General features: G+C 44.1%; 1 protein-coding gene across 1 annotated transcript in view; it reads right to left on the bottom strand.

Moving 5' to 3' along the window:
- The window catches only part of LOC124606003 (dynein beta chain, ciliary), an 809,537-nt gene that overhangs the window by 554,593 nt on the left and 230,564 nt on the right, over positions 1-24,380 (bottom strand). The window contains exons 17-18 of the mRNA XM_047137965.1: positions 17,213-17,408; positions 9,010-9,174 (exon numbers count right to left, since the gene is read on the bottom strand). Of these exons, the coding sequence (XP_046993921.1) occupies positions 9,010-9,174; positions 17,213-17,408 (361 nt within the window). The remainder of the gene's footprint in view (positions 1-9,009; positions 9,175-17,212; positions 17,409-24,380) is intronic.

Raw genomic sequence — 24,380 nt, 5'->3', positions numbered from 1 at the left:
AATCTCTCAGAATTTCAATAGTAAACCACTCTATAATGCATAATGTCTCTCTTGTAGCATCTGCCACTGGAGTTTGTCGAGCATATCTGTAATACTCTCTCACCGACTAAAAAACCTTGTGACAAAATGCACTGCTCTTTATTGTATCTTATCTAGCTCTCATATTAGTCCCACATGGTAACCATGCTAAAGTTATGAGCAATATTCAAGAATCAGGTGAAAAAGTGTTTTGTAAGTCACTTCTTTCATGGGTGTATTAAAAGGAAAGGAAACCCCATGATCTGGTCCTGAAGACCACGCCACAGTCGAGCAAAAGCCCTGTTTCCAGAATGAGATTTTCACTCTGCAGCAGAGTTTGGAAGGTAGGAGATGAGGTACTGGCAGAATTGAAGCTGTGAGAACGGGTCGTGATTCGTTCTCGGGTAGCTCTGTTGGTAGAGCACTTGCTCTCAAAAGGCAAAGGTCCCAAGTTCAAGTCTCGGTCTGGCACGCAGTTTTAATCTGTCAGGAAGTTTCAAAAGCCCTGTTTTATTGTCGCTCATTCTGGATCAGGAAGGAGAGGCACGATGTTTGCACATCCCACTTCTGACTGCTATCAAAATGCTGACATTAGAGTCACTGCCTCTCCATCAGGTAGCTACTCAGATGGTATCATGAGGCTGAGTGCTTCCCGATACAGCACTAGCACCAAGGAAAAATCCCTGATAGTGCTGGGAATCAAACCCAGGTTCCTCACAAGAGTATCCGTCATGTTGCCCATTCGAGTACAGAGGTGAACTGGATAAGTTACATATCCTTAATATTCTTCCTATGAATCACAGTCTAGCATCTGCTTTCCCTACTATTTGTTTTATGTGGTTATTCCAAATAAGGTCACTCTGGCATGTTACTCCTGGATATTTTACAACACATACTGTTTCCAGCAGTTTGTCATCAATGGTATAGTTGTACAGTAGTGGATATCTTCTCATACGCAAGTGCAATATCTTATATTTCTTTACGTTCAGGATGAACAGCCAGTCCCTACACCATTCGTCAATCCACTGCAGGTCCTTTACCAAACCGCTACAGTCTTTTGGCGTTGCTACAGTCTTGTAGACAAGAACATTATCTGCAAATAGCCTTATGCAATTTCCAACATGTTCTATTAGATCATTTAAAATATTGTAAGCACTTCCTTGGGGGTAATCCAGAAATTACTTTCACATCTTTAGATTTTGTTCCATTAGGAATGAAGTTTCAGTTCCCTTTGAAAGGAAGTTGAAAATCTGGTCCAGTATTCAGTAAGAATGTATTTTTTTTTTCACTAAAGGGTAGTCCAGGAACATGTCAAATGCTTTCCCGAAGTCTAAGAATAAGGCATCAACCTGAGCGCTGATGTCTACAGCACAATCTCATGGAGCAACAGAATGAGCTGAGTTTTGCAAGATCTCTGTTTGCAGAATTCATGTTGACTTTTATGGAGGAAAGTTTCATTTTCCAAAAACATCATAATACATAAGCATAAAACATGTTTCATAATTCTACAACAGATTGATGTCCATGATATAGACTTATAATTATGTGTATCTGTCCTATGATCCTTCTCAAAACCACAAATGACCTGCATTTTTTTCCAGTCACTGTGGACCCTTTGTTACTCCAACAACCTACAATAAACTATTGCTAGTAGGATGGCAACCATGTAGTATTCTGTTCTTTGTTCAGGAGAACAGCAACCATTTTTCTCTAAGGTGGCACGGATTACTGGCACATAACAATGTATTCATCCTGGATATGAACATCAACCAAGATGGAACACAAAGCTGCAATGTGTTATTTTTGCCCTCAGCTTACTATGATATATCATAAGCCTTACACGTTGACCAAGCGAGGTGGCACAGTGGTTAGCACACTGGACTTGCATTCAGGACGACGGTTCAATCCTGCGTCCGACCATCCTGATTTAGGTTTCCCGTGATTTCCCTAAATTTCTTGAGGCAAATGCCAGGATGGTTCCTTTGAAAGGGCACGGCTGACTTCCTTCCCCATCCTTTCCTAATCCGATGAGACCAATGACCTCGCTGTTTGGTCTCTTCCCCCAAAACAATCCAACCCATCCTTGCACGTTGACTTCGTCTTGTGCTTTTATTTCCACAGTTATTTCTTCTTCCGTGTGAATCTATGTCATTACTTGCCTGCCTAAAATCATTTCACTGCAACACACAGCATTGTTGTGGCAGTACAATATATATTGCCACATACAATCTCTTTAATCGCTCCCATAATGAAGACAACATGTATTTTCTAGAACTTACTAGAACTCTAGTTATACACTCTTCTGATGTCTGCTGCCATGGTCTTTACTTTCCACAGTAGCTGCTGGTCTCTATTTCCAAACTGTGTAACTTATTTTTTTGCCATTAATTTATAATAAGGCAATGGCCTAAAGCCTGTTTCGTTTGCTATCTTCTATCTAGTCAACTAGTTATTCCATGCATATGTAACTTGAAAATAAGTAAACTGAATAAAATTGTTGTATTGTTGTTGTGGTAGTCTTCAGTCCAAAGACTAGTTTGAAATAGTGATTGCTGATGATTTTAACATGCCTACAGATTTTTCTTAAAAAATTAGTGACATTGTTATTCAAATTAATATCTTTTGTTAATATTCCAACTAAGGTAACTAACTCCTCAAAAACAGCCATAGATAATCTTTATAGAAATGTCTAATGTACAAAATTATATTATGAAACCAATAGTCAATGGCCTCTCTGACCATCACACAGTTTCTTACGTTAATACTGATCAGGATGCAAAATCTACTAATTATTAGTTCTGAGTGTACTTAGTAAGCCAGCAATTAATTAGTTTTAATATGCCCTTCAAAGACATGTGCTAGAACGATGTAAACAGACCTAATGACATGAACAAGGAATATAACACTTTCAATAACAAAGTCCTAACCTTATCTGAAAGTTGTTTTTCGAAAAACTCTACTTTGACCTGATGGAATGGGACATACCACCTGTCATGCACTTCACAGTAGTTTGTAGAGTACAGATATAGATGTAGAATCTATGGCAGCAAATTTTACATTCCATACGGCAAATGAATAGTTACAAAATTAATACTTCATGGGATATGGGCGTGAATTTCTAAACTGCAAGACTACTGAATTATAAATGAAAGTGCCTAGTGTAAAAATTAATTTTGTAGTTATTTTGAAAGCCTCACTAAGCCTTCAAATACAATTTTCATCCCTGCCTTATACAATTCCCTTACAACCGTTACACTGAAGATAAAAGCCTATACACCTGCACGCAGATAATTATCTTTAAGCAGTCCAAATGAGAATGGTAATGGTAGGCCTGTATATCTGGGTTCCAGTCGGTTCTGAAGAGACGTTTTGCAACTTACAATTAACACGCCAAAGAAATAGCAGTTCTTAAAAACCGATACTCATTTACATATGATATCTATAAAGGATACTGAAAACGAACCTGAAATTTTAATTGGAAAGGTACCGGTATAGGATCTACATACGTTTCAGTAATTTTTTCGATTACTTGCACCTCTCCTGCACGCCTTACTTACAGTGCAATGATTAGCTAATAACGTACCGGTGATATTCATCTTCTTTAAAAACACAGTTTCTTTGGTGCTATCTTTGCAACAATGAAAAATCTCAGCAACAAATAGCTCATTTGTAACAATGACTCCTATTCATTAACGTTGGGCCCTCTCTACAGTGCTGACTAACAGTGTGTAGGATCTACCAACTTTAGAAAAAATAGGCATGTAAATTACGTGCAATACGAACAAAGACCTATCGGTGGATGCAATCACATGTACTATACTAAAGTTATCGAAAAAGAGGCCATTACTCTTCTGCTTTGAGGGTTTAGCGACAGTAAAGTTATTATTACCGGTACTACTATCGTAATTATTCAGAGGGCTACTTTTTTTAGCGCTCACGCTTATAGAACTAAATTGAAAGCGCAGTAGCAAAAAATCTTAACAGACAGATATTTATTGAATAGCGCGTGATCTAGATTTAACCTGAAAGAAATGCCCTGTACCATTTGAGTCTCAATCCCCTATCTCAAAACTACAAACGATTTAGGCTACTGTTACTGCCTTCTCAACAAAAAAGTCAAAACGGGCCTGTTGGACAATAAATCCTATTTTGTACAGTTTTCAATATGTCTCATAATTGTTAGTGAGCAGTAGTGTTCTTTTTTGCAGCTACTAGTCCACATTGCTTCCCGGTATGCACTGTCAGATTTTTTAAAAAAAGGCGTTATATTACTTGCACCTAGAAAAACTCTTACGCTATGTTTACCACTGGTTGATACGTAATCATTCGTCTTGAATGTTACTTAGTTACAGAGTCTAATTTCATGTGCTTCAGTTTATATGTGCTCATAGGAACTCTGGCAAATCACTTGCTGTAACAGCAAATTTTGCATTAAAATTATCCCACACGGTGGCTTTTTCGGTTCAACTTAGCGCGTTTGCTCCTCGTTTCCAATAGCACAAATACGTATAAACATTTGTGCATATGTAATTTCCCTGAAACGAATCTTGCGCTTTTCAGCAGACAAGTATTCGTGGTCGGCTGTTGCTCACTGGTGTGTTCTTAAGAACTGCGTTGTTTTTGTGTTCCACGCGAGTTATTGGCGGCAATGATGACTGCTGACTCCAAAGAGTGGACACTCAAATTTCTTGAAGACTGGGCACTCAAATTTATTGAAGACCACAAGGAGAAAGACGTACCGCGTTTCTGTGGAGCTGCTCATCACAAAATTACTTCGATAAAACTGTGAGGCACGATGCGCTTTAGGAACTCAGCGCCCAAATATAAAACATAAATAGAATTTTTCTATTTTATATAAAATTAAATGGTACTTATATAATGAAAGATAACTAACCTTCACAAAATCTGTTTAGTGCTACTCATTTTCACGAATAATCACTGAAATGCTTTATTTTGAAACGCGAAACAAATATTACGATATATTGATAATTTTTACTTACGGACCGTCTGACAGCAACTGAAACATTGCATTGAAACAAGCGTTCAGTTCATAGTGCTGTGGAACGTGGAAAAAACCGCAAACTGGCATTCATAAGAAGAACAACACCAAAAACGCAACAGGAGCGTAATATGTAAGAAATTGTCCACGCAACCTGCCACTGATGATGCCTTGCAGAAAATAAAGGCGAAACGCCTATGGCACTAAAATTGTGTTTCATTCAGTTGCTGTCAGACGGTCCATAAGTAAAAATTATCAATACACCGTAATATTACACGCAACTGAGGAAGACAGGACTACAAAAGTTGAAGATGCGAAACAAATAGCTCAAAATTGTATATGAATCACAGGTTGCCAGCCTTATCTCTACATAAACTGCATTTCGCGTAGCAGTATCTTGCCTAGAGATACACGTTTCGTTTCTCAATCAAAAACGTGCTTTGACATTCTTGTAAAATTTCAAAATAAAACTTCGGTGCCACTTTGTACGTCACAATAAGGTCATCACAAATCACGAGCAAAGAAGTGGTCCGCAGAAAACTGCTTGAACAATGAGGTAACGTGTGTAGCCCGAGAATGCGTGTTGTAGGCCTACATGCGTTCTTTGTACTAATTTTTGTGCACGCACTGTTGTTCACGTGCATCTGCGACAGCGTACGAGGATAGAGGTGTTGGTGGAGATACTTTAGGTACAAGTACAGTTGAACTGTCAGAACGAGCGACCGAGTGATACATCAGGATGCACTTAACTCCATCTTGCATTTCTTAATGGTGATAGAAAAAAATGGTTCAAATGGCTCTGAGCACTATGGGACTTAACAGCTGCGGTCATCAGTCCCCTAGAACTTAGAACTACTTAAACCTAACTAACCTAAGGACATCACACACATCCATGCCCGAGGCAGGATTCGAATCTGCGACCGCAGCAGTCGCACGGTTCCGGACTGCGCGCCTAGAACCGCGAGACCACCGCGGCCGGCAATGGTGATAGAAGAAATGATGAGATGCTTTCTCAAATAGCTGCATAATTAAAAATGCATCAGCTAATCCTTGTAGAGACCAAGCAGATATTGTTGCTAGCAGTTTATCTTTACTCAATTTTATTTTATCATCATAATTTTCTTGGCCTTTGATCCCATGGACTCCATGGTTGACCCTATTATAATACGGAAATTCGCAACATAATTATGTTTAAAACAATATTTACGTTCCGTTGTTGCTTCAATAAGCTCTTAAAAGAATGCTAAAAAAGCAACGCTGATTTCATACAAATATAAGACTGAGGAAGTTTTATTTATTTGTATAATTGTAACTAAATCGTAAAAAATGGCCAATCCGCATACGTCACATGCGCAGTGTGTAAAGCTGCCAATAATACTGTAAATATGCGTGAGATATGAGGCTTCTATGCAGTGTTATAACCGATTGCGAATCTCTGCATGCCATTAGTATCCGAAAAGCGTTAGTGCGGGGTGCCAGTAAACCTGTAGTATGATAAATTCAGATGCTTTCATGAAATTGCAGACAAAAAAGGAAACTCTCTTGAAGTGTTCTGAAACATTTTATTCAGTCAGGCGAAAAATCTGATTACAATATATTTAACACAAAGAATACGTAACACAATCTGTTGTGCGATAAACTATCTTTGTTTCCTTGAGGAAAACACTATAGCTTCTTATTCAACTAGTTATTCGAGACTTTTGAGAATAATGCACTTACCTGGAATTATGTAACAATGGAAACAATCGTTATAATAAACAAGAAACTGAGGATGGCACGGCTTAACTGTTGAAACGGGCAAAGCTTCAAAATGCCTCACCCAATAAGAAACAAGACGCCACGGCTTAACTGTTGGACCGGGAGAAGCTTCAGAATGCCTCACCCAACAACAAACTGAGGATGCCACGGCTTAACTGTTGAAATGGGCGAAGCTTCAGAAAGCCTCACCAATTTCAGTTTACGCCAATGAGAGTGCCTGGTCTGTCTCGTTCCTGATATGACGTACAGTCATGGAAATAAGTATTCATACAGTAGGTGGTGACAAACTACGATGGTGTGTTGGGATAGTAAGTCACCCACAGCGCCGATACGAATAAGTACGATGATGTAGCGTCAGATAACCATGTCAGGTAATGAAGCTTCCCGTATGCCATGAATCTATTCTGGGAAAATAAAATATGTTACACTCCGCACGGTCTACGACAGGGCAAAATGTATTCATACAGCGGAATACTTTCAAACAAACAAACGGCTGACGCAGCCCCGGAGTGCATCCCACACTTGTGTAGTCGTGTGGCGGCCGTGAAGCAACAGCACGTCGGACATGGGTGCCGTGGAACAGCAGAACGGGCCGCAAGGGGAAGGAAACGACCATTGAGGAACGACACATCGTTGTCGCCCGATATCTTTAACACAAGTCGTATACCGAAATTGCGAACATCAGAGGACGAAGCCGAGTGACTGTGCAATCCGTCATTAAGCTATATAAGGACAGACGTGTAGTAATAAACAGTGAACGACACTGTCGTCCACAGAAGCTTACAACAAGAGAGACCAGAATGCTACTAAGAATCACCAAGAAAAACCCGAAAACGACAGCGTCGGCATTATCCGCATATGCACATGAACACTTCCGAAAGGACATCACTCCAAGGGCAGCTCGTACCATTCTCAACCGTTCGCGCTACAGAGCCAGGGTCCCGAGACGGAAGCCCTACATCAGCAAAAAGAACAGGAAGTGGAGGACAGAATTCGCGAAACAGCTTGTATCCAAGACAGCAGAGGTCTGGGATACTGTATTGCTTAGTGATGAAAGCTAATTTAATATCGTGCACAATGATGGTAGGATCTTGGTCTGGAGAAGACCGAATACAGACCTCGACCGAAACAATATTCAACCCACGGTGAAGCACGGAGGTGGTGGAGTGATGGTATGGGGCTGTATGTCAGCCTCCGGTGTCGGAAAATTAGTGTTTGTGGAAGGTACTATGGACAGATTTGTGTATATAAACATTCTCAAACAGAACTTACAACAGAGTGTTGACGCTTTGGGCCTTCCTAGAAATTATTACTTCCAACAGGACAATGGTCCCAAACATATGGCGCAAATTGTCCGGCTGTGGTTGCTCTACAACACTCCACACACTCTTAAAACTCCAGCTCAGAGTCCGGACCTGAATCCCATCGAACACTTGTGGAGTGAGCTGGAAACACGAGTGAGAAAACACGACATCCGTAGTAAGGCCTCTCAAAGAGGCTCTCCTTCGAGAATGGCAAGGTATCACGTCGGAAACTACAAGAAAATTGGTCCATTCCATGCCACGGAGGTTGCGAGAAGTAATACATAGGAAGGGTATGCATACGAAGTATTAAACATGTTCTGGCTTTGTTAGAAGTATCATTTTCTGTTGGTGTTGAATACTTAATTCCCAGCGCAGTAGAGAACTTGGGAGACGTTGTTGTATTTTGTTTTGTAAAGGCTTGTTCATTCTCGTTCTATATACCAGCATAGCTGCATTTGCGACTGGCCAATGTGTATTGTCAATAAAGGCAGTTCACTTTTCCACGCTGTAGTGTATGAATACTTATTTCCATTACTGTAGGTCGTATGTACTTCTTGATGTAATCTGATTTCTCCAGTAGCCTCATTAGCATGCCCATCGTTGTCTATGCTGTTGAGGAGGCTCTATTCTCAGCTTTTGGCTGTCATCCACCTACTCTCCAGGTATCCTCTCTCGATATTTTTTCTTCTAGGTTCGTCACTGGAAGAAATTATGAAAAGACTAGACACTGCATCTGATCAATCTTTAAAAAAATCCCTTCTTTCGTGAAGTATGCGCATTTCGCTACTAGCATAGAGCGGAAAGCGTGGAACGTTTAGCTGGTTTAGGCAGACGCAGGAGCAGAGCGCAGCAGCCAACAACGTGGTCCCTGGTTTGCATCGGAGCCGTGGTGCACAAGCCACGAGTGGCGATTGGGAATGGTGAGAGCACCTGCAGCCCACCGCTCGCAGCAGGGCGTCCGACACGAGCCCGTCCACGTAGGCCACGTACTGCTGCCAGCGGTCGCAGTCCTCCTGCCCCTCCATCCCGAACAGCTTCAGGTTGTCCGACAGCAGCGAATGTATCTCCTTAGATGCAGTTTCAATTTCAGCGTACCTGCAAATATATCGTCGAGAAAATTGCTCTGTGTCATATAACGTAGCAGTTGTGCCGGTGAATGAACGGTTTCGAAAGTTCTCGAATGTTTTGAGAGAAATACACTGTCCAGTAGCATTAATATGACCACCCGTCAAAAGTCTAAATAAGAACCTTTTCAGAAACGATATGCAGGAAGAGAGTCAGTGAGGTTCTGGACCCGCCAGGGTAGCCGAGAGCGCTAACGCGCTGCTGCCTGGAGTCGGGTAGGCGCGCCGGCCCTGGATCAAATCCGCCCGGCGGATTAACAACGAGGGCCGGTGTGCCGGCCAGCCTGGATGTGGTTTTTAGGCGGTTTTCCACATCCTGCTAGGTGAATATTGGGCTGGTCCCCACGTTCCGCCTCAGTTACATGCGTCACAGACATTTGCAACATGCCTGCACTATTTCACGCTTTACACTAGACGCAGACATTTGGGGTACACTGATTCCATCCTGGGGGGTATGGGTTGGCGGCAGGAAGGGCATCCGGCCATCCCTAAAATTAACATTGCCAAATCTGTTGTAACCACGCCGACCCTGCGATCGCTGCACTACTATGGCGTAAGCGAAAGATAAAAAGAAAGTCAGTGAGGTTCTGGAAGGTATCGAAGGGATGTGGAGTCGTGCCAACTGCAGTGCTGTGGCCAGCTGCACTAGGTATATGGGTTGAGGATCCACTGCCCGAACGGCACGATCGATTTGGTTGAAATATGGAGCGTTTGCTAGCCAGGGGAGTACGTTAAACTCATCCTAGTGCTCTTAGAATCACACACGTGCACTGTGAGCTGTGTGGCACGTTGCATTGTCCTGCTGGTAGATACCATTGTACCGAGGAAAAAACGAACTGCATGTTGGGATGGACACGATCCCTAAGGATATATGCATACTTGTGTTACCCATTGTGCCTTCCAGAATGACTAGATCACCCAGGGAATGTCGCGGAAACGTTACCCAGACCATAGTGCTCCCTCCTCTGACCTGGAACTTTCTGACGATTGATGCAGGACCTACTCAGTGGACATCTAGTTGCGGTATTGGCGTGTAAATTCCAGCCTTCGTCGCCGTTGAACAGCAGTCAGCATGGGTGCATGGAGCAGGCAACTGCTGCGAAGGCCCGTACGCAGCAACTTTCGCTGAACGTTCATTGAGGAGACATTGTTGGTAGCTCCAGTGTCCGTCTGGATGGCCAGTTGCTCAACAATTGCACATCTATACGCCCGTACACATCTCTGCATCTGTAGTTCACCTATGTCATTTATCTTCTTGATTCAATAATTTACCAACAGCCGTATGTATTGTAGAAATTTGTTTTATTTTATGAACTTTTATGTGTTGCCAGTTTCAGCATTATATTGATGCCATCTTCAGGCCCCACTCGTCATAGTCGTAAAATCGCTATACATGGAAGGAGCCGTATAACTGGATCCGTGAATCTAATCTAAAATACAAAACAGTGGGGCAAATAATAGTTTCAAAAAGACGTCAACACACTGTGTTTTATGCTCTAGAGCATGACGAGTGGGGCCTGAAGATGGCATCAATGTAATGCCGAAACTGGTAGCACATAGAAGTTCATAAAATAAAATAAATTTCTACAATACATACGGCTGTTGATAAATTATTGCATCAAGAAGTTCATGGCAGCCCTCGTCCCACGATCCATAATGGATCAACGAAGATTATGTCATTTATGGCCCATAGTGCATCACAGTTGGCATAGCGCCATTTTGTGATGCATGGTATACTTCAACCACAGCAGCACACGAACAGTTTATGAACTTATCCATTTCAGAAATGCTTCCACACTTGGCCTGAAATTCAATGATCACGCCCTTTTGCAGGTCAGATAAATCGCTCCATTTCCACATTACAAGAACGACTGCACTGTTTTCTGCGTCCTTTCTTTTCCTTTATTGTATTTCAACTCCCCATCGGGGCAGGCTGCCAGCAGCATATGCACTGCTCTTCAGCCGAAAGACAGAAAAAGCAATAGAAGACATTTAAAAATAACAAAGGAGAAAACATGGTGAACATAGATACAAAAAAGGGGGACATCATGGAAGACAATAGACAAAAAGGGGCGACTGTAAAATGGAGATAAAAACAGTAAAAAAGTAGCACACACAAAAAGCACACACTGGGATGATTAAAAGAACACAAGGAACAGTATGACCGGAGCATAAAAGTATTGACAGATGGCGTAGCACATAGTAAGCACTGACAGCAACACTAAGTACAAGGCCAGCACACAGTTAAAATAATTAAAATCACACCTCTCGATGCACAGGAGAAACAGCACTAATCACAACACTGACGTGGCACACTGACGATGATCAAAACAGAGGATCTGCCAGGACCAAGGAGATAAGGGAGAAGAGAAGAAGGGTGGGTGGGGAAGAGAGGGGGGAGATGGGAGGGGGGGCGTGCCAAAGAGGGCCAGGTAGGGAAGGACGTGGGAGGGAAGGAGGCCAGGATGGTGTGCAGGGTCTCAGGGGGGGGGGGGGGGGGGTTCTGTGTCCATGTCCCCTCAGCACGCGTTATATACTCTCCACTGCAAGTGTTGCCACCTGCTTTCAGTGAGTGGTTATTGCACAATGATGTCGAACATAGATGAAGGTTACATGAATGTGACTGGACTGTGTCTTAATCTCTAATTGCAGAGCAACATGCACGACGATATGGTTTTACTTATTTTTCCACCCTGAATCGCTATTCAGTACTGATGTCAATAGTAATATATAAAACTGTTTATTATTCTTATTTTAATTCCTGAATACTTATGCTGTCGAAGTTAGAGGTAGTAGCTAACCACTATCCTTCTGTCCTTTTTTAAATTCAGGAAGGAATAAAATACTTGCACATGGTTAGGCGTCATTATTGAGATTAGAAGTCTGGTTTGCCTCCACCCCGTCACCGCCCCCCTCTCTGCTTTTGTTCATTGTGTTCATATGTAGGTTTTCCGGAAGCAATTAACTTGCTATGCAGCACAGCAGGGTCACCTACTGATTTGGATGTGAATTCTATATTTGCCATTGTTTCGACTTCAACATTAACATATGTGATTAATGTGATAACCTTCCTATGGAATTAAAAACAGATCCAAGGAGAATCAATCAAGTTTTTTCGCCTTCCCGACTGTGGCAGCGACGAAATATAAATCTGAACCCCGCAATCGCCCCGAAACAGAATTATCTTTGGCAACGATTAATGCCACTGCGGGCCGCGCTTGTGAACTATACTCATGCTCATAAATTAAGGATAATGCTGATACATGGTGAAACTACGCTCTCTTGGGCGGTTTTCGGGTTTAAATCACTTGAGAGTATGACCATGTGGTGCATTTGACCTGCAGTCGTCACACGGTGGCGCTGGCAGCAGACCACAGATGCAGAGGTTTGTTGGTGCATGTCAGAGTACAGTGCAGTGAGTAAGTGTGCAGACATTTTCAGATGTGCTAATGGTGACTGTGTGTTGAAAATGGATCAAAGAACATATATTGATGACGTTTTGAGGGGTAGAATACTCGGGCGACTGGAGGCTGGTCAAACACAGCAGGTCCTAGCACGGACCCTCGATGTGCCACAAAGTGTGATCTCAGGATTATGGCAACGATTCCAGCAGACAGGACATGTCTCCAGGTGCCACAGTACGGGATGCCCACAGTGTACAACACTACAAGAAGACCGATATCTCACAACCAGTGCCCGCAGACGGCCACGGAGTACTGCAGGTAGCCTTGCTCGGGACCTTACTGCAGCCACTGGAACAGTTGTCTCCAGACACACAATCTACAGGCAACTGAACAGGCATGGTTTATTCGCCTGGAGACCTGCAAGGTGCATTCCATTTACCTCTGGTCACAGGAGAGCCCATAAAGCCTGGTGTCAAGAACACAGTACATGGTCATTGGAACAGTGGTTCCAGGATATGTGACGAGTCCAGGTATAGACTGAACAGTGATTCTCAGCGGGTTTTCATCTGGCGTGAAGCAGGAACCAGATACCAATCCCATAATGTCCTTGAAAGGGACCTGTATGGAGGTCGTGGTTTGATGGTGTGGGGTGGGATTATGATTGGTGCACATACCCCCTGCATGTCTTTGACAGAGGAACTGTAACAGGTCAGGTGTATTGGGACGTCATTTTGCACCAGTGGGTCCCACCTTCCTCCTGATGGATGATAACGCACGGCCCCACAGAGCAGCCATCCTGGAGGAGTACCTCGAAACAGATTATATAAGGCGAATGGAGTGGTCTGCCTGTTATCCAGACCTAAACCCCATCGAGCACGTCTGGGATGCTATCTGTCGACGTATTGCAGATAGAGCATTTCGTGCACTGACTTTAGCATTAAGAAGGAAAAGAAAAGAAGACGCTGGTTGACGAAATGGCCGAAATTAAGAGATAAATATACCCACGAAAAGCTGCCAAAGGATGTATTACACTCAGAACCTGATGCTTACAAGTTTCTCAGAATTGTGACTCTGACTTTTAATAACCTTGTAGAATTACTTTGCACTCATATGGAAAAGGAGGACCCAGTTACACGAAAAGTTCTCGTCTGCATCGTCCTCTGGTGAAAGTTCATTAAAATATTGCAATGTAGAAGCATACGCATCATCTGTGGAAGAACCGGAGAGCTTCGATTTCTTTTTCGTATTACACTCCTGTTACTATGAGGGACATCCAATAAGTAATGCAGCAAATTTATTTTCTCATCTAATTTCGGTTAAAAAAAATTCTGCATTTTGTTGAGTGGCGTAGTGGAATATTTCCTTTTCAGCCCCTATAGTCTCATGAAGTTCCGACAGGTGATGGCGCTATACATAAGACTTCAAAATGGCATCTGCAATGGAGGTGCATTCGAAGCAGTGACCTGTCACTGAGTTTCTTTTGGTCGAAAGCCAGAGCATCGCAGAACGCCTACTGAGACCTGGCAGTTGACAAAAGCACGATCAGTCTTTGGACGAGCCATCTGTCACCATTGCGACAAGGTCACGCAAACCCGCCCAATGTTCCGCATGTGGGCTGACTGCACACAACCGTGACTCCAGCAGTGTTGGAACGTGAGGGCACTCTCATTCGAGGTGATCGACGGACACATCGCTGCACAGCTGGACGTCTCTGTTGGTATTGCTGACACATTCATCCACAAGCTGGGGTACTCAAAGGTGTGTACCCGCTGGATTCCTTGCTGCCTAACAGAAGACCATAAAGAGCAGCGAAGGACAATCGGTGTGGAATTGCTTACGAGTTACGAGGCTAGTCGTAAAAATTTTTTGTCGAACATCATCACAGGTGATGAAACATAGGTTCGTCACTTCGAGCCAGAAACAAAACAGCAATCCGTGGTGTGGTGTCACGCCACCTCTCCTCTGAAGAAAAAGTTCAAAGCCTGACCATCAGCTGGTATAGTCATCGCTGCGGTCTTCTGGTACTCTGTTTGATGTCCTCCCTCATGGTGCAACAATCACCTCTGAAGTGTGTTGTGCTACACTCGGGAGATTGAGGAAACGACTTCAGCGTCTTCGTCGGCACGAAAATGCAAACCAACTTTCCCTTCTCCAAGAGAACGCAAGGCCTCAGGCAAGTCTGCGCAACCGAGAGGAGCTCAAAAAAATTCATCGGACTCTTCTTTCTCATACACTGCACGGATCAGAACTCGCACCTTCTGGCTTCCATCTGTTTGGCTCAATGAAGGATGCACTCCGTGGGAAGCAGTACGTGGATGATGGAGAGGTGACTGATGCAGCAAGACGTTGGCTCCGATGTCCATCAGTAGAGTGGTACCACGCGAGCATACGGGGACTCCCAGTAAGATGGCATAAGACCGTCGCATTGAACCGAGAATATGTTGAAAAACTGGGTTTTGTAACCAGAAGATTGGGGCATAATACTGTGTGTTGGAACGCTGAATATACCGAGCGAGGTGGCGCAGTGGTTAGCACACTGGACTCACATTCGGGAGGGCGACGGTTCAATCCCGCGTCCGGCCATCCTGATTTAGGTTTCCGTGATTTCCCTAAATCGCTCTAGGCAAATATCGGGATGGTTCCTTTCAAAGTGCACGGCCGACTTCCTTCCCCGTCCTTCCCTAATCCGATGAGACCGATGACCTCGCTGTTTAGTCTCTTCCCCAAAACAACCCAACCCAACCCTGAATAAAATCAACCAGAAAGAAAATGTGTTGCATTACTTTTGAGCGCAAAGCCTTCCTGCGTAATATATGCGTTTTAAATACGCAACATCTCTATCATTTTCGCAACTGTTAGTGCTTTTCTGGTTTAATCCTTGATTGTAGTTCCCACAATTGTGGAAATTCACATTACAGTGAGATAAACCGTAATAAATACTATTTCTCGCTAAACATGCGTGGAGAAACATCAACACAAACAACATCCACCAAACTGTCAAATCGGCTGTCAATCATTATTTCTCTAATATACGTCAAATACAGTCCATGTTGGACAAACACGTCAAACACAGACGTACACTGCCAAATACACTACTGACCATTAAAATTGTTGCACCACGAAGATGACGTGCTACAGACACGAAATTTAACCCACAGGAAGAAGATGCTATGATATGCAAATGATGAGCTTTCCAGAGCATTGACACAAGGCTGGCGCCGGTGGCGACACCTACAACGTGCTGACATGAGGAAAGTTTCCAACCAATTTCTCATACACAAAAAGCAGTTGACCGGCGTTGCCTGGTGAAACGTTGTTGTGATGCCTCGTCGTGTGAGGAGGAGAAATGCCTAATATCATGTTTCCGACTTTGATAAAGGTCGGATTGTAGCCTATCGCGATTGCGGTTTATCGTATCGCGACAGTGCTGCTCGCGTTGGTCGAGATCCAATGACTGTTAGCAGAATATGGAATCGGTGGGTTCAGGAGGGTAATACGGAACGCCGTGCTGGATCCCAACGGCCTCGTATCACTAGCAGTCGAGATGACAGGCATCTTATCCGCATGGCTGTAACGAATCGTGCAGTCACGTCTCGATCCCTGAGTCAACAGATGGGGACATTTGCAAGACATCAACCATCTGCACGAACAGTTCGAAGACGTTTGCAGCAGCATGGACTATCAGCTCGGAGACCATGGCTGCGGTTACCCTTGACGCTGCATTACAGACAGGAGCGCCTGCGATGGTGTACTCAACGACGAACCTGGGTGCACGAATGGCAAAACGTCACTTTTTGGATGAATACAGGTTCTGTTTACAGCATCATGATGGTCGCATCCATGTTTGGCGACATCGGGGTGAACGCACATTGGAAGCGTGTATTCGTCGTCGCCATACTGGCGTATCACCCAGCGTGATGGTATGGGGAGCCATTGGTTACACGTCTCGGTCACCTCTTGTTCGCATTGACGGCACTTTGAACAATGGACGTTACATTTCAGATGTATTACGACCCGTGGCTCTACCGTTCATTCGATCCCTGCGAAACCCTACATTTCAGCAGGATAATGCACGACCGCATGTTGCAGGTCCTGTGCGGGCCTTTCTGGATACAGAAAGTGTTCGACTGCTGCCCTGGCCAGCACATTCTCGAGATCTCTCACCAATTGAAAACGTCTGGTCAATGGTGGTCGAGCAACTGACTCGTCACAGTACGCCAGTCACTACTCTTGATGAACTGCGGTATAGCGTTGAAGCTGCATGGGCAGCTGTACCTGTACACGCCATGCAAGCTCTGTTTGACTCAATGCCCAGGCGTATCAAGGCCGTTATTACGGCCAGAGGTGGTTGTTCTGGGTACTGATTTCTCAAGATTTATGCAGCCAAATTGTGTGAAAATGTAATCACATGTCAGTTCTAGTATGATATATTTGTCCAATGAATACCCGTTTATCATCTGCATTTCTTCGTGGTATAGCAATTTTAATGGCCAGTATTGTAATTTGACAGACTAGTGGCGTCTGATGAACTGTTTGATGGTTTACATGGGCCTTAGCTTGGGGACGTTGTGTCTCCGTGTGAGGCAGTCCTAGGTGAGAGCGTACCGCTTGTGGACGCGGTCGTGGCGGTCGTCGAGGCTGAGCAGCGCGTCCTTGCGGCCGTCGCGGCGCGTGAAGACGGGCGAGCGGCTCCAGGGCGCCAGCACGGCACGCATGCGCTCCACGTTGTCCTGCGTGCGCTGCAGCCGCTTCTCCAGGTTGTGCACCAGCCCGTGCAGCTTCTCGATGTACTCCCACAGCTCTGCGCACACAATCACATCACTCGTGTCTCGCACTCCCATTTACAGGGTGGGTCAGAATTAACGTCTTATTGAAAATCGTTTACAACTTTTTTGATACTTAACTAATTTTTCTAAAAAGACAGCATCTTGATCCTTACAATGGCAGAATTTATCGGTATTCATGCGACAGTATTCATAACTAATATGTTCCAAAACGCCCTGCATAAAAATGGGAATTTCAGATGCTTATGCCTCGGGTTCTATTGGTGATAAAAAGGTAGGGTTAAGTGTTCTGGATAGTCCTTGGGCTAGGAACCATTTGTATCCAGCCGAAGAATCGTCTTACACGTACATCTACATCTACATTTATACTCCGCAAGCCACCCAACGGTGTGTGGCGGAGGGCACTTTACATGCCACTGTCATTACCTCCCTTTCTGGTTCCAGTCGCGTATGGTTCGCGGCAAGAACGACTGCCGGAAAGCCTCCGTGCGCGCTCGAATCTCTCTAATTTTGCATTCGTGATCTCCTCGGGAGGTATAAGTAGGGGGAAGCAGTACATTCGATACCTCATCCAGAAACGCACCCTCTCGAAACCTGGCCAGCAAGCTACAGCGCGATGCAGAGCGCCTCTCTTGCAGAGTCTGCCACATGAGTTTGCTAAACATCTCCGTAACGCTATCACGTTTACCAAATAACCCATAGTCTCACTACGCTACAGTACAGGGTCAAAGTATGAATATTACGACTTCCTCCTGCTTAAGCAAATGGAGGAAATCGATTGGTTCTTTTTGCATTTTATGTGGTCTACGGAGGCTTGATGAGACTTATGTAAGCACCATTAGTTCATGGACAGTTCCTCGAAAGACAGCGAAAAATGGCTTTTTTGTTGTTGTTATATTTTGCCTTCACCAGCGGGCCAAAACCCAGCCGAGGATTCCAAAACGACTCTGCACAACAAATGGCTGTAATTTTTACGATGCATTCCTAAGAGCACTATCTCGAACGGTCTTGAAAATTTTCTTCGTACCTTTATCCGTTTCCGAGGTACAGAGGTTCAAATTCACTTGTATACATAAGCCGGCCGGTGTGGCCGTGCGGTTCTAGGCTCTTCAGTCTGGAACCGCGTGACCGCTACGGTCGCAGGTTCGAATCCTGCCTCGGGCATGGATGTGTGTGATGTCCTTAGGTTAGTTAGGTTTAAGTAGTTCTAAGTTCTAGGGGACTGATGACCACAGATGTTAAGTCCCATAGTGCTCAGAGCCATTTGAACCACTTGCATACATAAAGTCCGGTGTGAGACGAAAACTTAGCTGGGATGAAATAGCACGAGAAATATGCTGTAAAATGTTTCCGTTATCATCTGAGAATCCCATGCTGTAGTACTGAAGCATATGCAAATTTTTTTGCTTGTAAAATCCTGTCTGCTTTATTTCAATTTTACATTTCTTTTCATACGACTTACATGCCCTGCTGCAGCCGGGAAAAGGAGGGAACCAGCTGAAAAATGCACGTATTTGAGCACAAAACATGCGAATATGTTCCTGTTTACTTAAAAGACTGACTGAAAAGTGTGGTACCAGCTCCCTCATTCTGCCTTGCTCAGCGCTTTTAAAAATTTTACCAAAAATTTTGGTATGCAAACGTATTTGTGCTTTGTTACGCCGAGAGAGAATAAGATAGTGGCTAAGAGATGGGAAAGTAATAAATAGTGGAAGGGAATAGACAGTGGTTGTGTTTTTAGGGTGTTCGGAAATCCCTGTTACGAACTGCTAGGACTTGTAGAGGGGAGTGAGTAGATAATATTTTGAATTGGAATTCATGTCCTGGAACGTACCGTTTCCTTCGTGCTACAATCTTTTGGAAACAAGTTGGTAACGCGACCGCTTTTACAAGTAATTGATTCGGTGTGAGTCAGTGCATCAATTGCTTTACTGTTTCACTCATTAATAGCCAGAGAAATTGCTCGTGTATTCGTCGACGGATTCTCTTCCACGTGATGCAGTACGGCCTCTTCCGATTCGGAAGAGCGGCGTCTCCTTGGAGCAGGTCTTCCATTACCGTGAGCTTCGCCATTCAGAAGGATCGTGTCGATGTATTCCGCGATCGTCTACTCAGCCATTTTGCTCTAACATTCCCAGACACGTGAATGAGGCTCGAATCAGGTCAGAGAGGTAAGACATATGCCAAAGGCCATCAGCCGATCCGACGTTACCCTCCCCATCGTCTCACCACCATGACTATCCTGTTGATATCAGCCCAACAAAAATGTCCTTTTTTTTCAAGCGGGCTGAAGCTGAAGCACGGAAACGGTACGTTTCCGGACATGGGTTTTTGTTCAAAATATTACGTACTCATTGCCCTCTACAACTCCTAGAAATTTGTAACTGGAATTTCCGATCCCTGTAGAAAAAACGAAGGAAACAGTTGCAATGTGAGAGAAAGAGAGAGACAAATTGGCAGTGGAACACGGTCGACAGTGACAGAAAAGTGCTAAGAAAAGAGTGAAGGAGACAGTGCCAGGGGAGGAGCAATAAAGAGAAAGAGAGAACAAGAGGGAGACAGTAACAATGAGAAGAAAGTGTAGTAATAGGACAGAACGGACTGTGGTTCTGAGACAGGAGACAATTACAGAGAGACACAAAGAGATAATGACAGTGAGTTGGGCTGAATGAGTGAGTGAGATCTTTTAAATAAACAGGAACATACTCACATTTTTTCTTCTCTGATAGGAGCTTTTTTTTGGCTGGTTACATTATATCCCATTTATGCCATGGCAAATACCAATGGCAGACCATGGTGCGAGAGGACTGAGCTGACATCTTCGTACGAAGTATGGCGATCTGTGGTACAAGTACAGAGATGTTGAAAGGGCCTCGCGCCTCGGTAGACACAAAGACTCGAAGCTAATGGACACAGGTTCTGTACCAGATTTTAGAAGACCCTCAACATCCAAGACGGAAGAAAATGTGCAAGCGGTTCAGGAAATGTACACTCGTAGCCCTCAGAAATCACAAAGACAGACGTCTCGTGAAAGTGGTTTAATCCGATACATAGTCCAAACTGTTTCGAAGATAGAGCTGAATTTTCGTTCATAGAAACCACATTACTGCCAGGAATTATTTCCAAAATACTGTAATCATCGGTTGTAATAAGGGGAGATGATGTTTGCTTGGTGTGAAGATTGGGCCGATATTTTCGGTAATATGGGGTCAGATGAAGCCAGGTTTCATGTCGAGGGCTTTGTTATCTGGCACAGTTGTTATTGTTGGGCAACAGGTGATCCAGGGGTGGTTGGTGAACAACTCAGCATCGCGCAGAGGTCACGGTGTGGTGCGGCATGACATCCCCGGAAGTTGTGGGTCTACATCTCTTTCGTAACTCAATGAATGCAAAACGGTACCTTAATATGCTTGAAAATTATGTTCACGGTACTGTATTCACATGAGACAATTACGATGATCTAATCTTTATGCATGATGGGGCCCAGCATCACTTCGTATAACCTGTATACACGTGGCTGGACATCTATTTTCCACGACGCTGGTTGGAACGTCGATGCCCCCTAGAATGGCCAGCAAGAAATCGTGGTCTAACGCCCTGCGGTTTCTTTCTCTGGGGGTGGGTGAATGAGAAAGCTTATTTGGAGGACCGAAATTGACAAGTTCTTGGGAATGTAGCGATGGTTTATCTTCAGAAGTCTGTCGCAAACATCCACATCCATTTACGAAAACTAGTAGATAATGATGGGGCTTATGTTGAAATTCAGCAATGCGTGACAATTCTACCATTGGAAGGTACAAAACTTTTTTACTTTATGAAAATTGGTTAAGTACGAAAAAAGTTATAAACAATTTTTATAGGGAGTTAATTCTCGCCCAGTCTGTATATTACTAAACGGCAAACACGATTCATGGTGCAGGGATCAAGTTGCAGGTTTACTATCTGACAGCTTCTGCGGGCAATAAAAACTTGATTTTACGTATTTCATATAGCTATTGAGCGAATTTCAAAATTTAAAATATTGTCATAATCTGCTCATTAAGAGATATAGTTTTATGTTAAAAGTTTACCACAATAAGACAAGTATTACAGTTACAAAATGTGAATATGTCTTGCGGTACGGTAACTCACAGCGCAGAAATCACCCAAACTACATTGATTCAGTATTTGAGAATGAGAGCATTTAGCGACTTCCAACCAGCTTAACACGTAATTTCAAATCTTCTCGAATTTTTTTACGACTGACATCCCACCCACAAAAAAACTTTTGAAAGGGAAAGAGTTAACCACTTACAACATTTTTACTGTTCATGTAGTAAAACTACGGTATAAGACATGACACTTTAGTTTATAAGCTTGCACAGGATAGAGTAGCATGGAGAGCTGCATCAAACCGGTCTCAGGACTGAAGACCACAACAACAACAACAACAACTTTACTTTTAATTCTATTTGCAACACATTTTTCAGACAGCATGAACAAATACTTCTGAGTGTACCTGGAAACTTATAACGTCGAACGGAGCATAAATCAAGAGACATGACGTCATAAGCACTGAGATGCTTGAAAAACCAGCTTTTGCTTAAAATGTACCACAAGTTACCCAAGCTGTATCCATCCAGTATTTGTTAATGAGAGCAGTTAGCGATTTCAATAAATTTCAAAACTATCCTAAACTTTTCTCGGTTACATGCTTAATGTCAACTGCACACTAAAAACAAAAATAAAAAAAGCGACTTGCCGCGAAGTAATAATCCGAATGGCTCGGATATGATAGATGTGATGTACACGTACAAGACAAACAAATGATTACAATTTCAGAAAAATTGGATAATATTTTCATGAGAAAGAGCTTTGCAAATTCAGCTAGTCAATAAAGCGTTGGTCCACCTGGCCCTTATGCAAGTAGTTATTCGGCTTGGCCTTCACTGATAGATTTATTAGATGTCCTCACGGATGTCGCACCAAATTTTATCCAATTGGCGAGTTAGGCCGTCAAAATATCGAGCTGGTTGGAGGGCCCTGCCCATACTGCTCCAAATGATTTCAATTGGGGAGAGATCCGACTACGTAGCTGGCCAAGGTAGGGTCTGGCAAGCACGACGGCAAGCAGTAGAAACTCTTTCCGTGTGCGAGAGAGCGTTATCTTGCTGAGATGTAAGCCCACGCTTGTCATGAAGCACGATAAAACGGGGTGTAGAATACCGTCGACGTACCTCTGTGCTGTAGGGATGCCGCGGGTGACAACCAAAGGAGCGCTTCTATTAAATGAAATGGGACCGCAGATCATCACTCCCAGTTGTCAGGCTGAATGGCGAGCGACATTCAGGTTGGTATCCCACCGCTGTCAGGAGCGCCTTCAGACATGTCTTCGATGGTCATCTGGGCTCAGTTCGAAGCGGGACTCATCACTGAAGACAATTCTACTCTAGTCAACGATATTCCAGACCATGGGGATGTAGATGAATAGGAAAAGCAGTGCCACAATTGCCTAACTGCACACTTTCTATCCCCCCTACGCAACCATACACGGATCAGCCGAAACACTATGACCACCGCCCACCGTGGCGTTGGATGGCGCCTGGTGACGTAGCGGGCACGGTAACAAAAGTATGTAAGTGGAGCAGATACGGACGGGTATCACTCCAGCGAAAATGTGGGAGAAATCCATTGAGATAAGCGACTTTGACGAAGGACAGATTATTGTTAAGCAGAGACTGTGAACGAGTGTCCCAAAAACGGCGAAGCTAGTCTAATGTTCACGTGCTACTGTCGTGAGCACCTACGGAAAGAGGTAGAAGGATAGTGAAACTACAAGTAGGCTCTAAATGCACAGAACGTGGGGTTCGAAGGTTGGTTGGGTTGTTTTGGGGGAAGAGACCAAACTGCGAGGTCATCAGTCTCATCGGATTAGGGAAGGATAGGGAAGGAAGTCGGCCGCGCCCTTTCAAAGGAACCATCACGGCATTTGCCTGGAGCGATGTAAGGAAATCACGGAAAACCTAAATCAGAATGGCCGGACGCGGGATTGAACCGTCGTCCTCCCGAATGCGAGTCCAGTGTGCTAACCACTGCGCCACCTCGCTCGGTCAGGGTTCAAAGGCTTGCCTGCTCTGTAAACAGAACAAGTGGTGATCTGTAACATTTCTGCCGAAAGAGCACAATGCTTATGCACGCGTAAGTGTTTCGGAGCAAACCGTTTGTCGTACATTGTTGAACATGGAGCTCCACAGCAGACCACCCCTGCGTGTTCACATGTTGACCCGACGACATCGTCTATTACGATTGCAGTGGGCACGGGACTATCGGGACTCGACCGTCAGTCAATGGAAACGTTTGGGCTCTTCGGGTGAATCACATTCTTGCTACGCTAGGTCGATGGTCGTCTCCATCAACGCCGTCATCGACGTAACGGCGGCTCGAAACGTGCAGCGTTCCACGGATGCTGGCTGGTGGGAGCAGTATTATGCTGTGGGAGACATTCTTCTGCGCTTGCGTGGGACAAGTGGTAGTAATCGAAGACACGCTGACAGCCGCGATCTGCGTCCCTTCATGCTTGATAACTTCCCCGATTGCGATGCCATCTTTCAGCTGCATAATTGTCCGTGTCTAGGAACCAGAACTGCGCTACCATGGTTTGAGCAGCGTTATAATGAACTCACGTTGATGTCTCGGAGACAAAATTCGCCTCATATAAATCTTATGGATCCCTTTTGGGTCGCTATCGAGCGCCACCATCGCGTACGCAAATCAGCGGCTAGTTATTTATGTGAATTACATGACTTGTGCGTAGGAATCTAATGCCACATACCTCCATAAACCTTCCAACAAACTATCGATACTCAGAATCAGTGATGTATTTCTGCAGTCTGGAACCGCAAGACCGCTACGGTCGCAGGTTCGAATCCTGCCTCGGGCATGGATGTTTGTGATGTCCTTAGGTTAGTTAGGTTTAACTAGTTCTAAGTTCTAGGGGACTAATGACCTCG

This window comes from Schistocerca americana, chromosome 3 (assembly GCF_021461395.2).
Source record: "Schistocerca americana isolate TAMUIC-IGC-003095 chromosome 3, iqSchAmer2.1, whole genome shotgun sequence".
Lineage (NCBI taxonomy): Eukaryota > Metazoa > Arthropoda > Insecta > Orthoptera > Acrididae > Schistocerca > Schistocerca americana.
The sequence above is the reverse complement of the archived record's forward strand: the minus strand, read 5'-3'. Positions and strand labels throughout refer to the sequence as shown.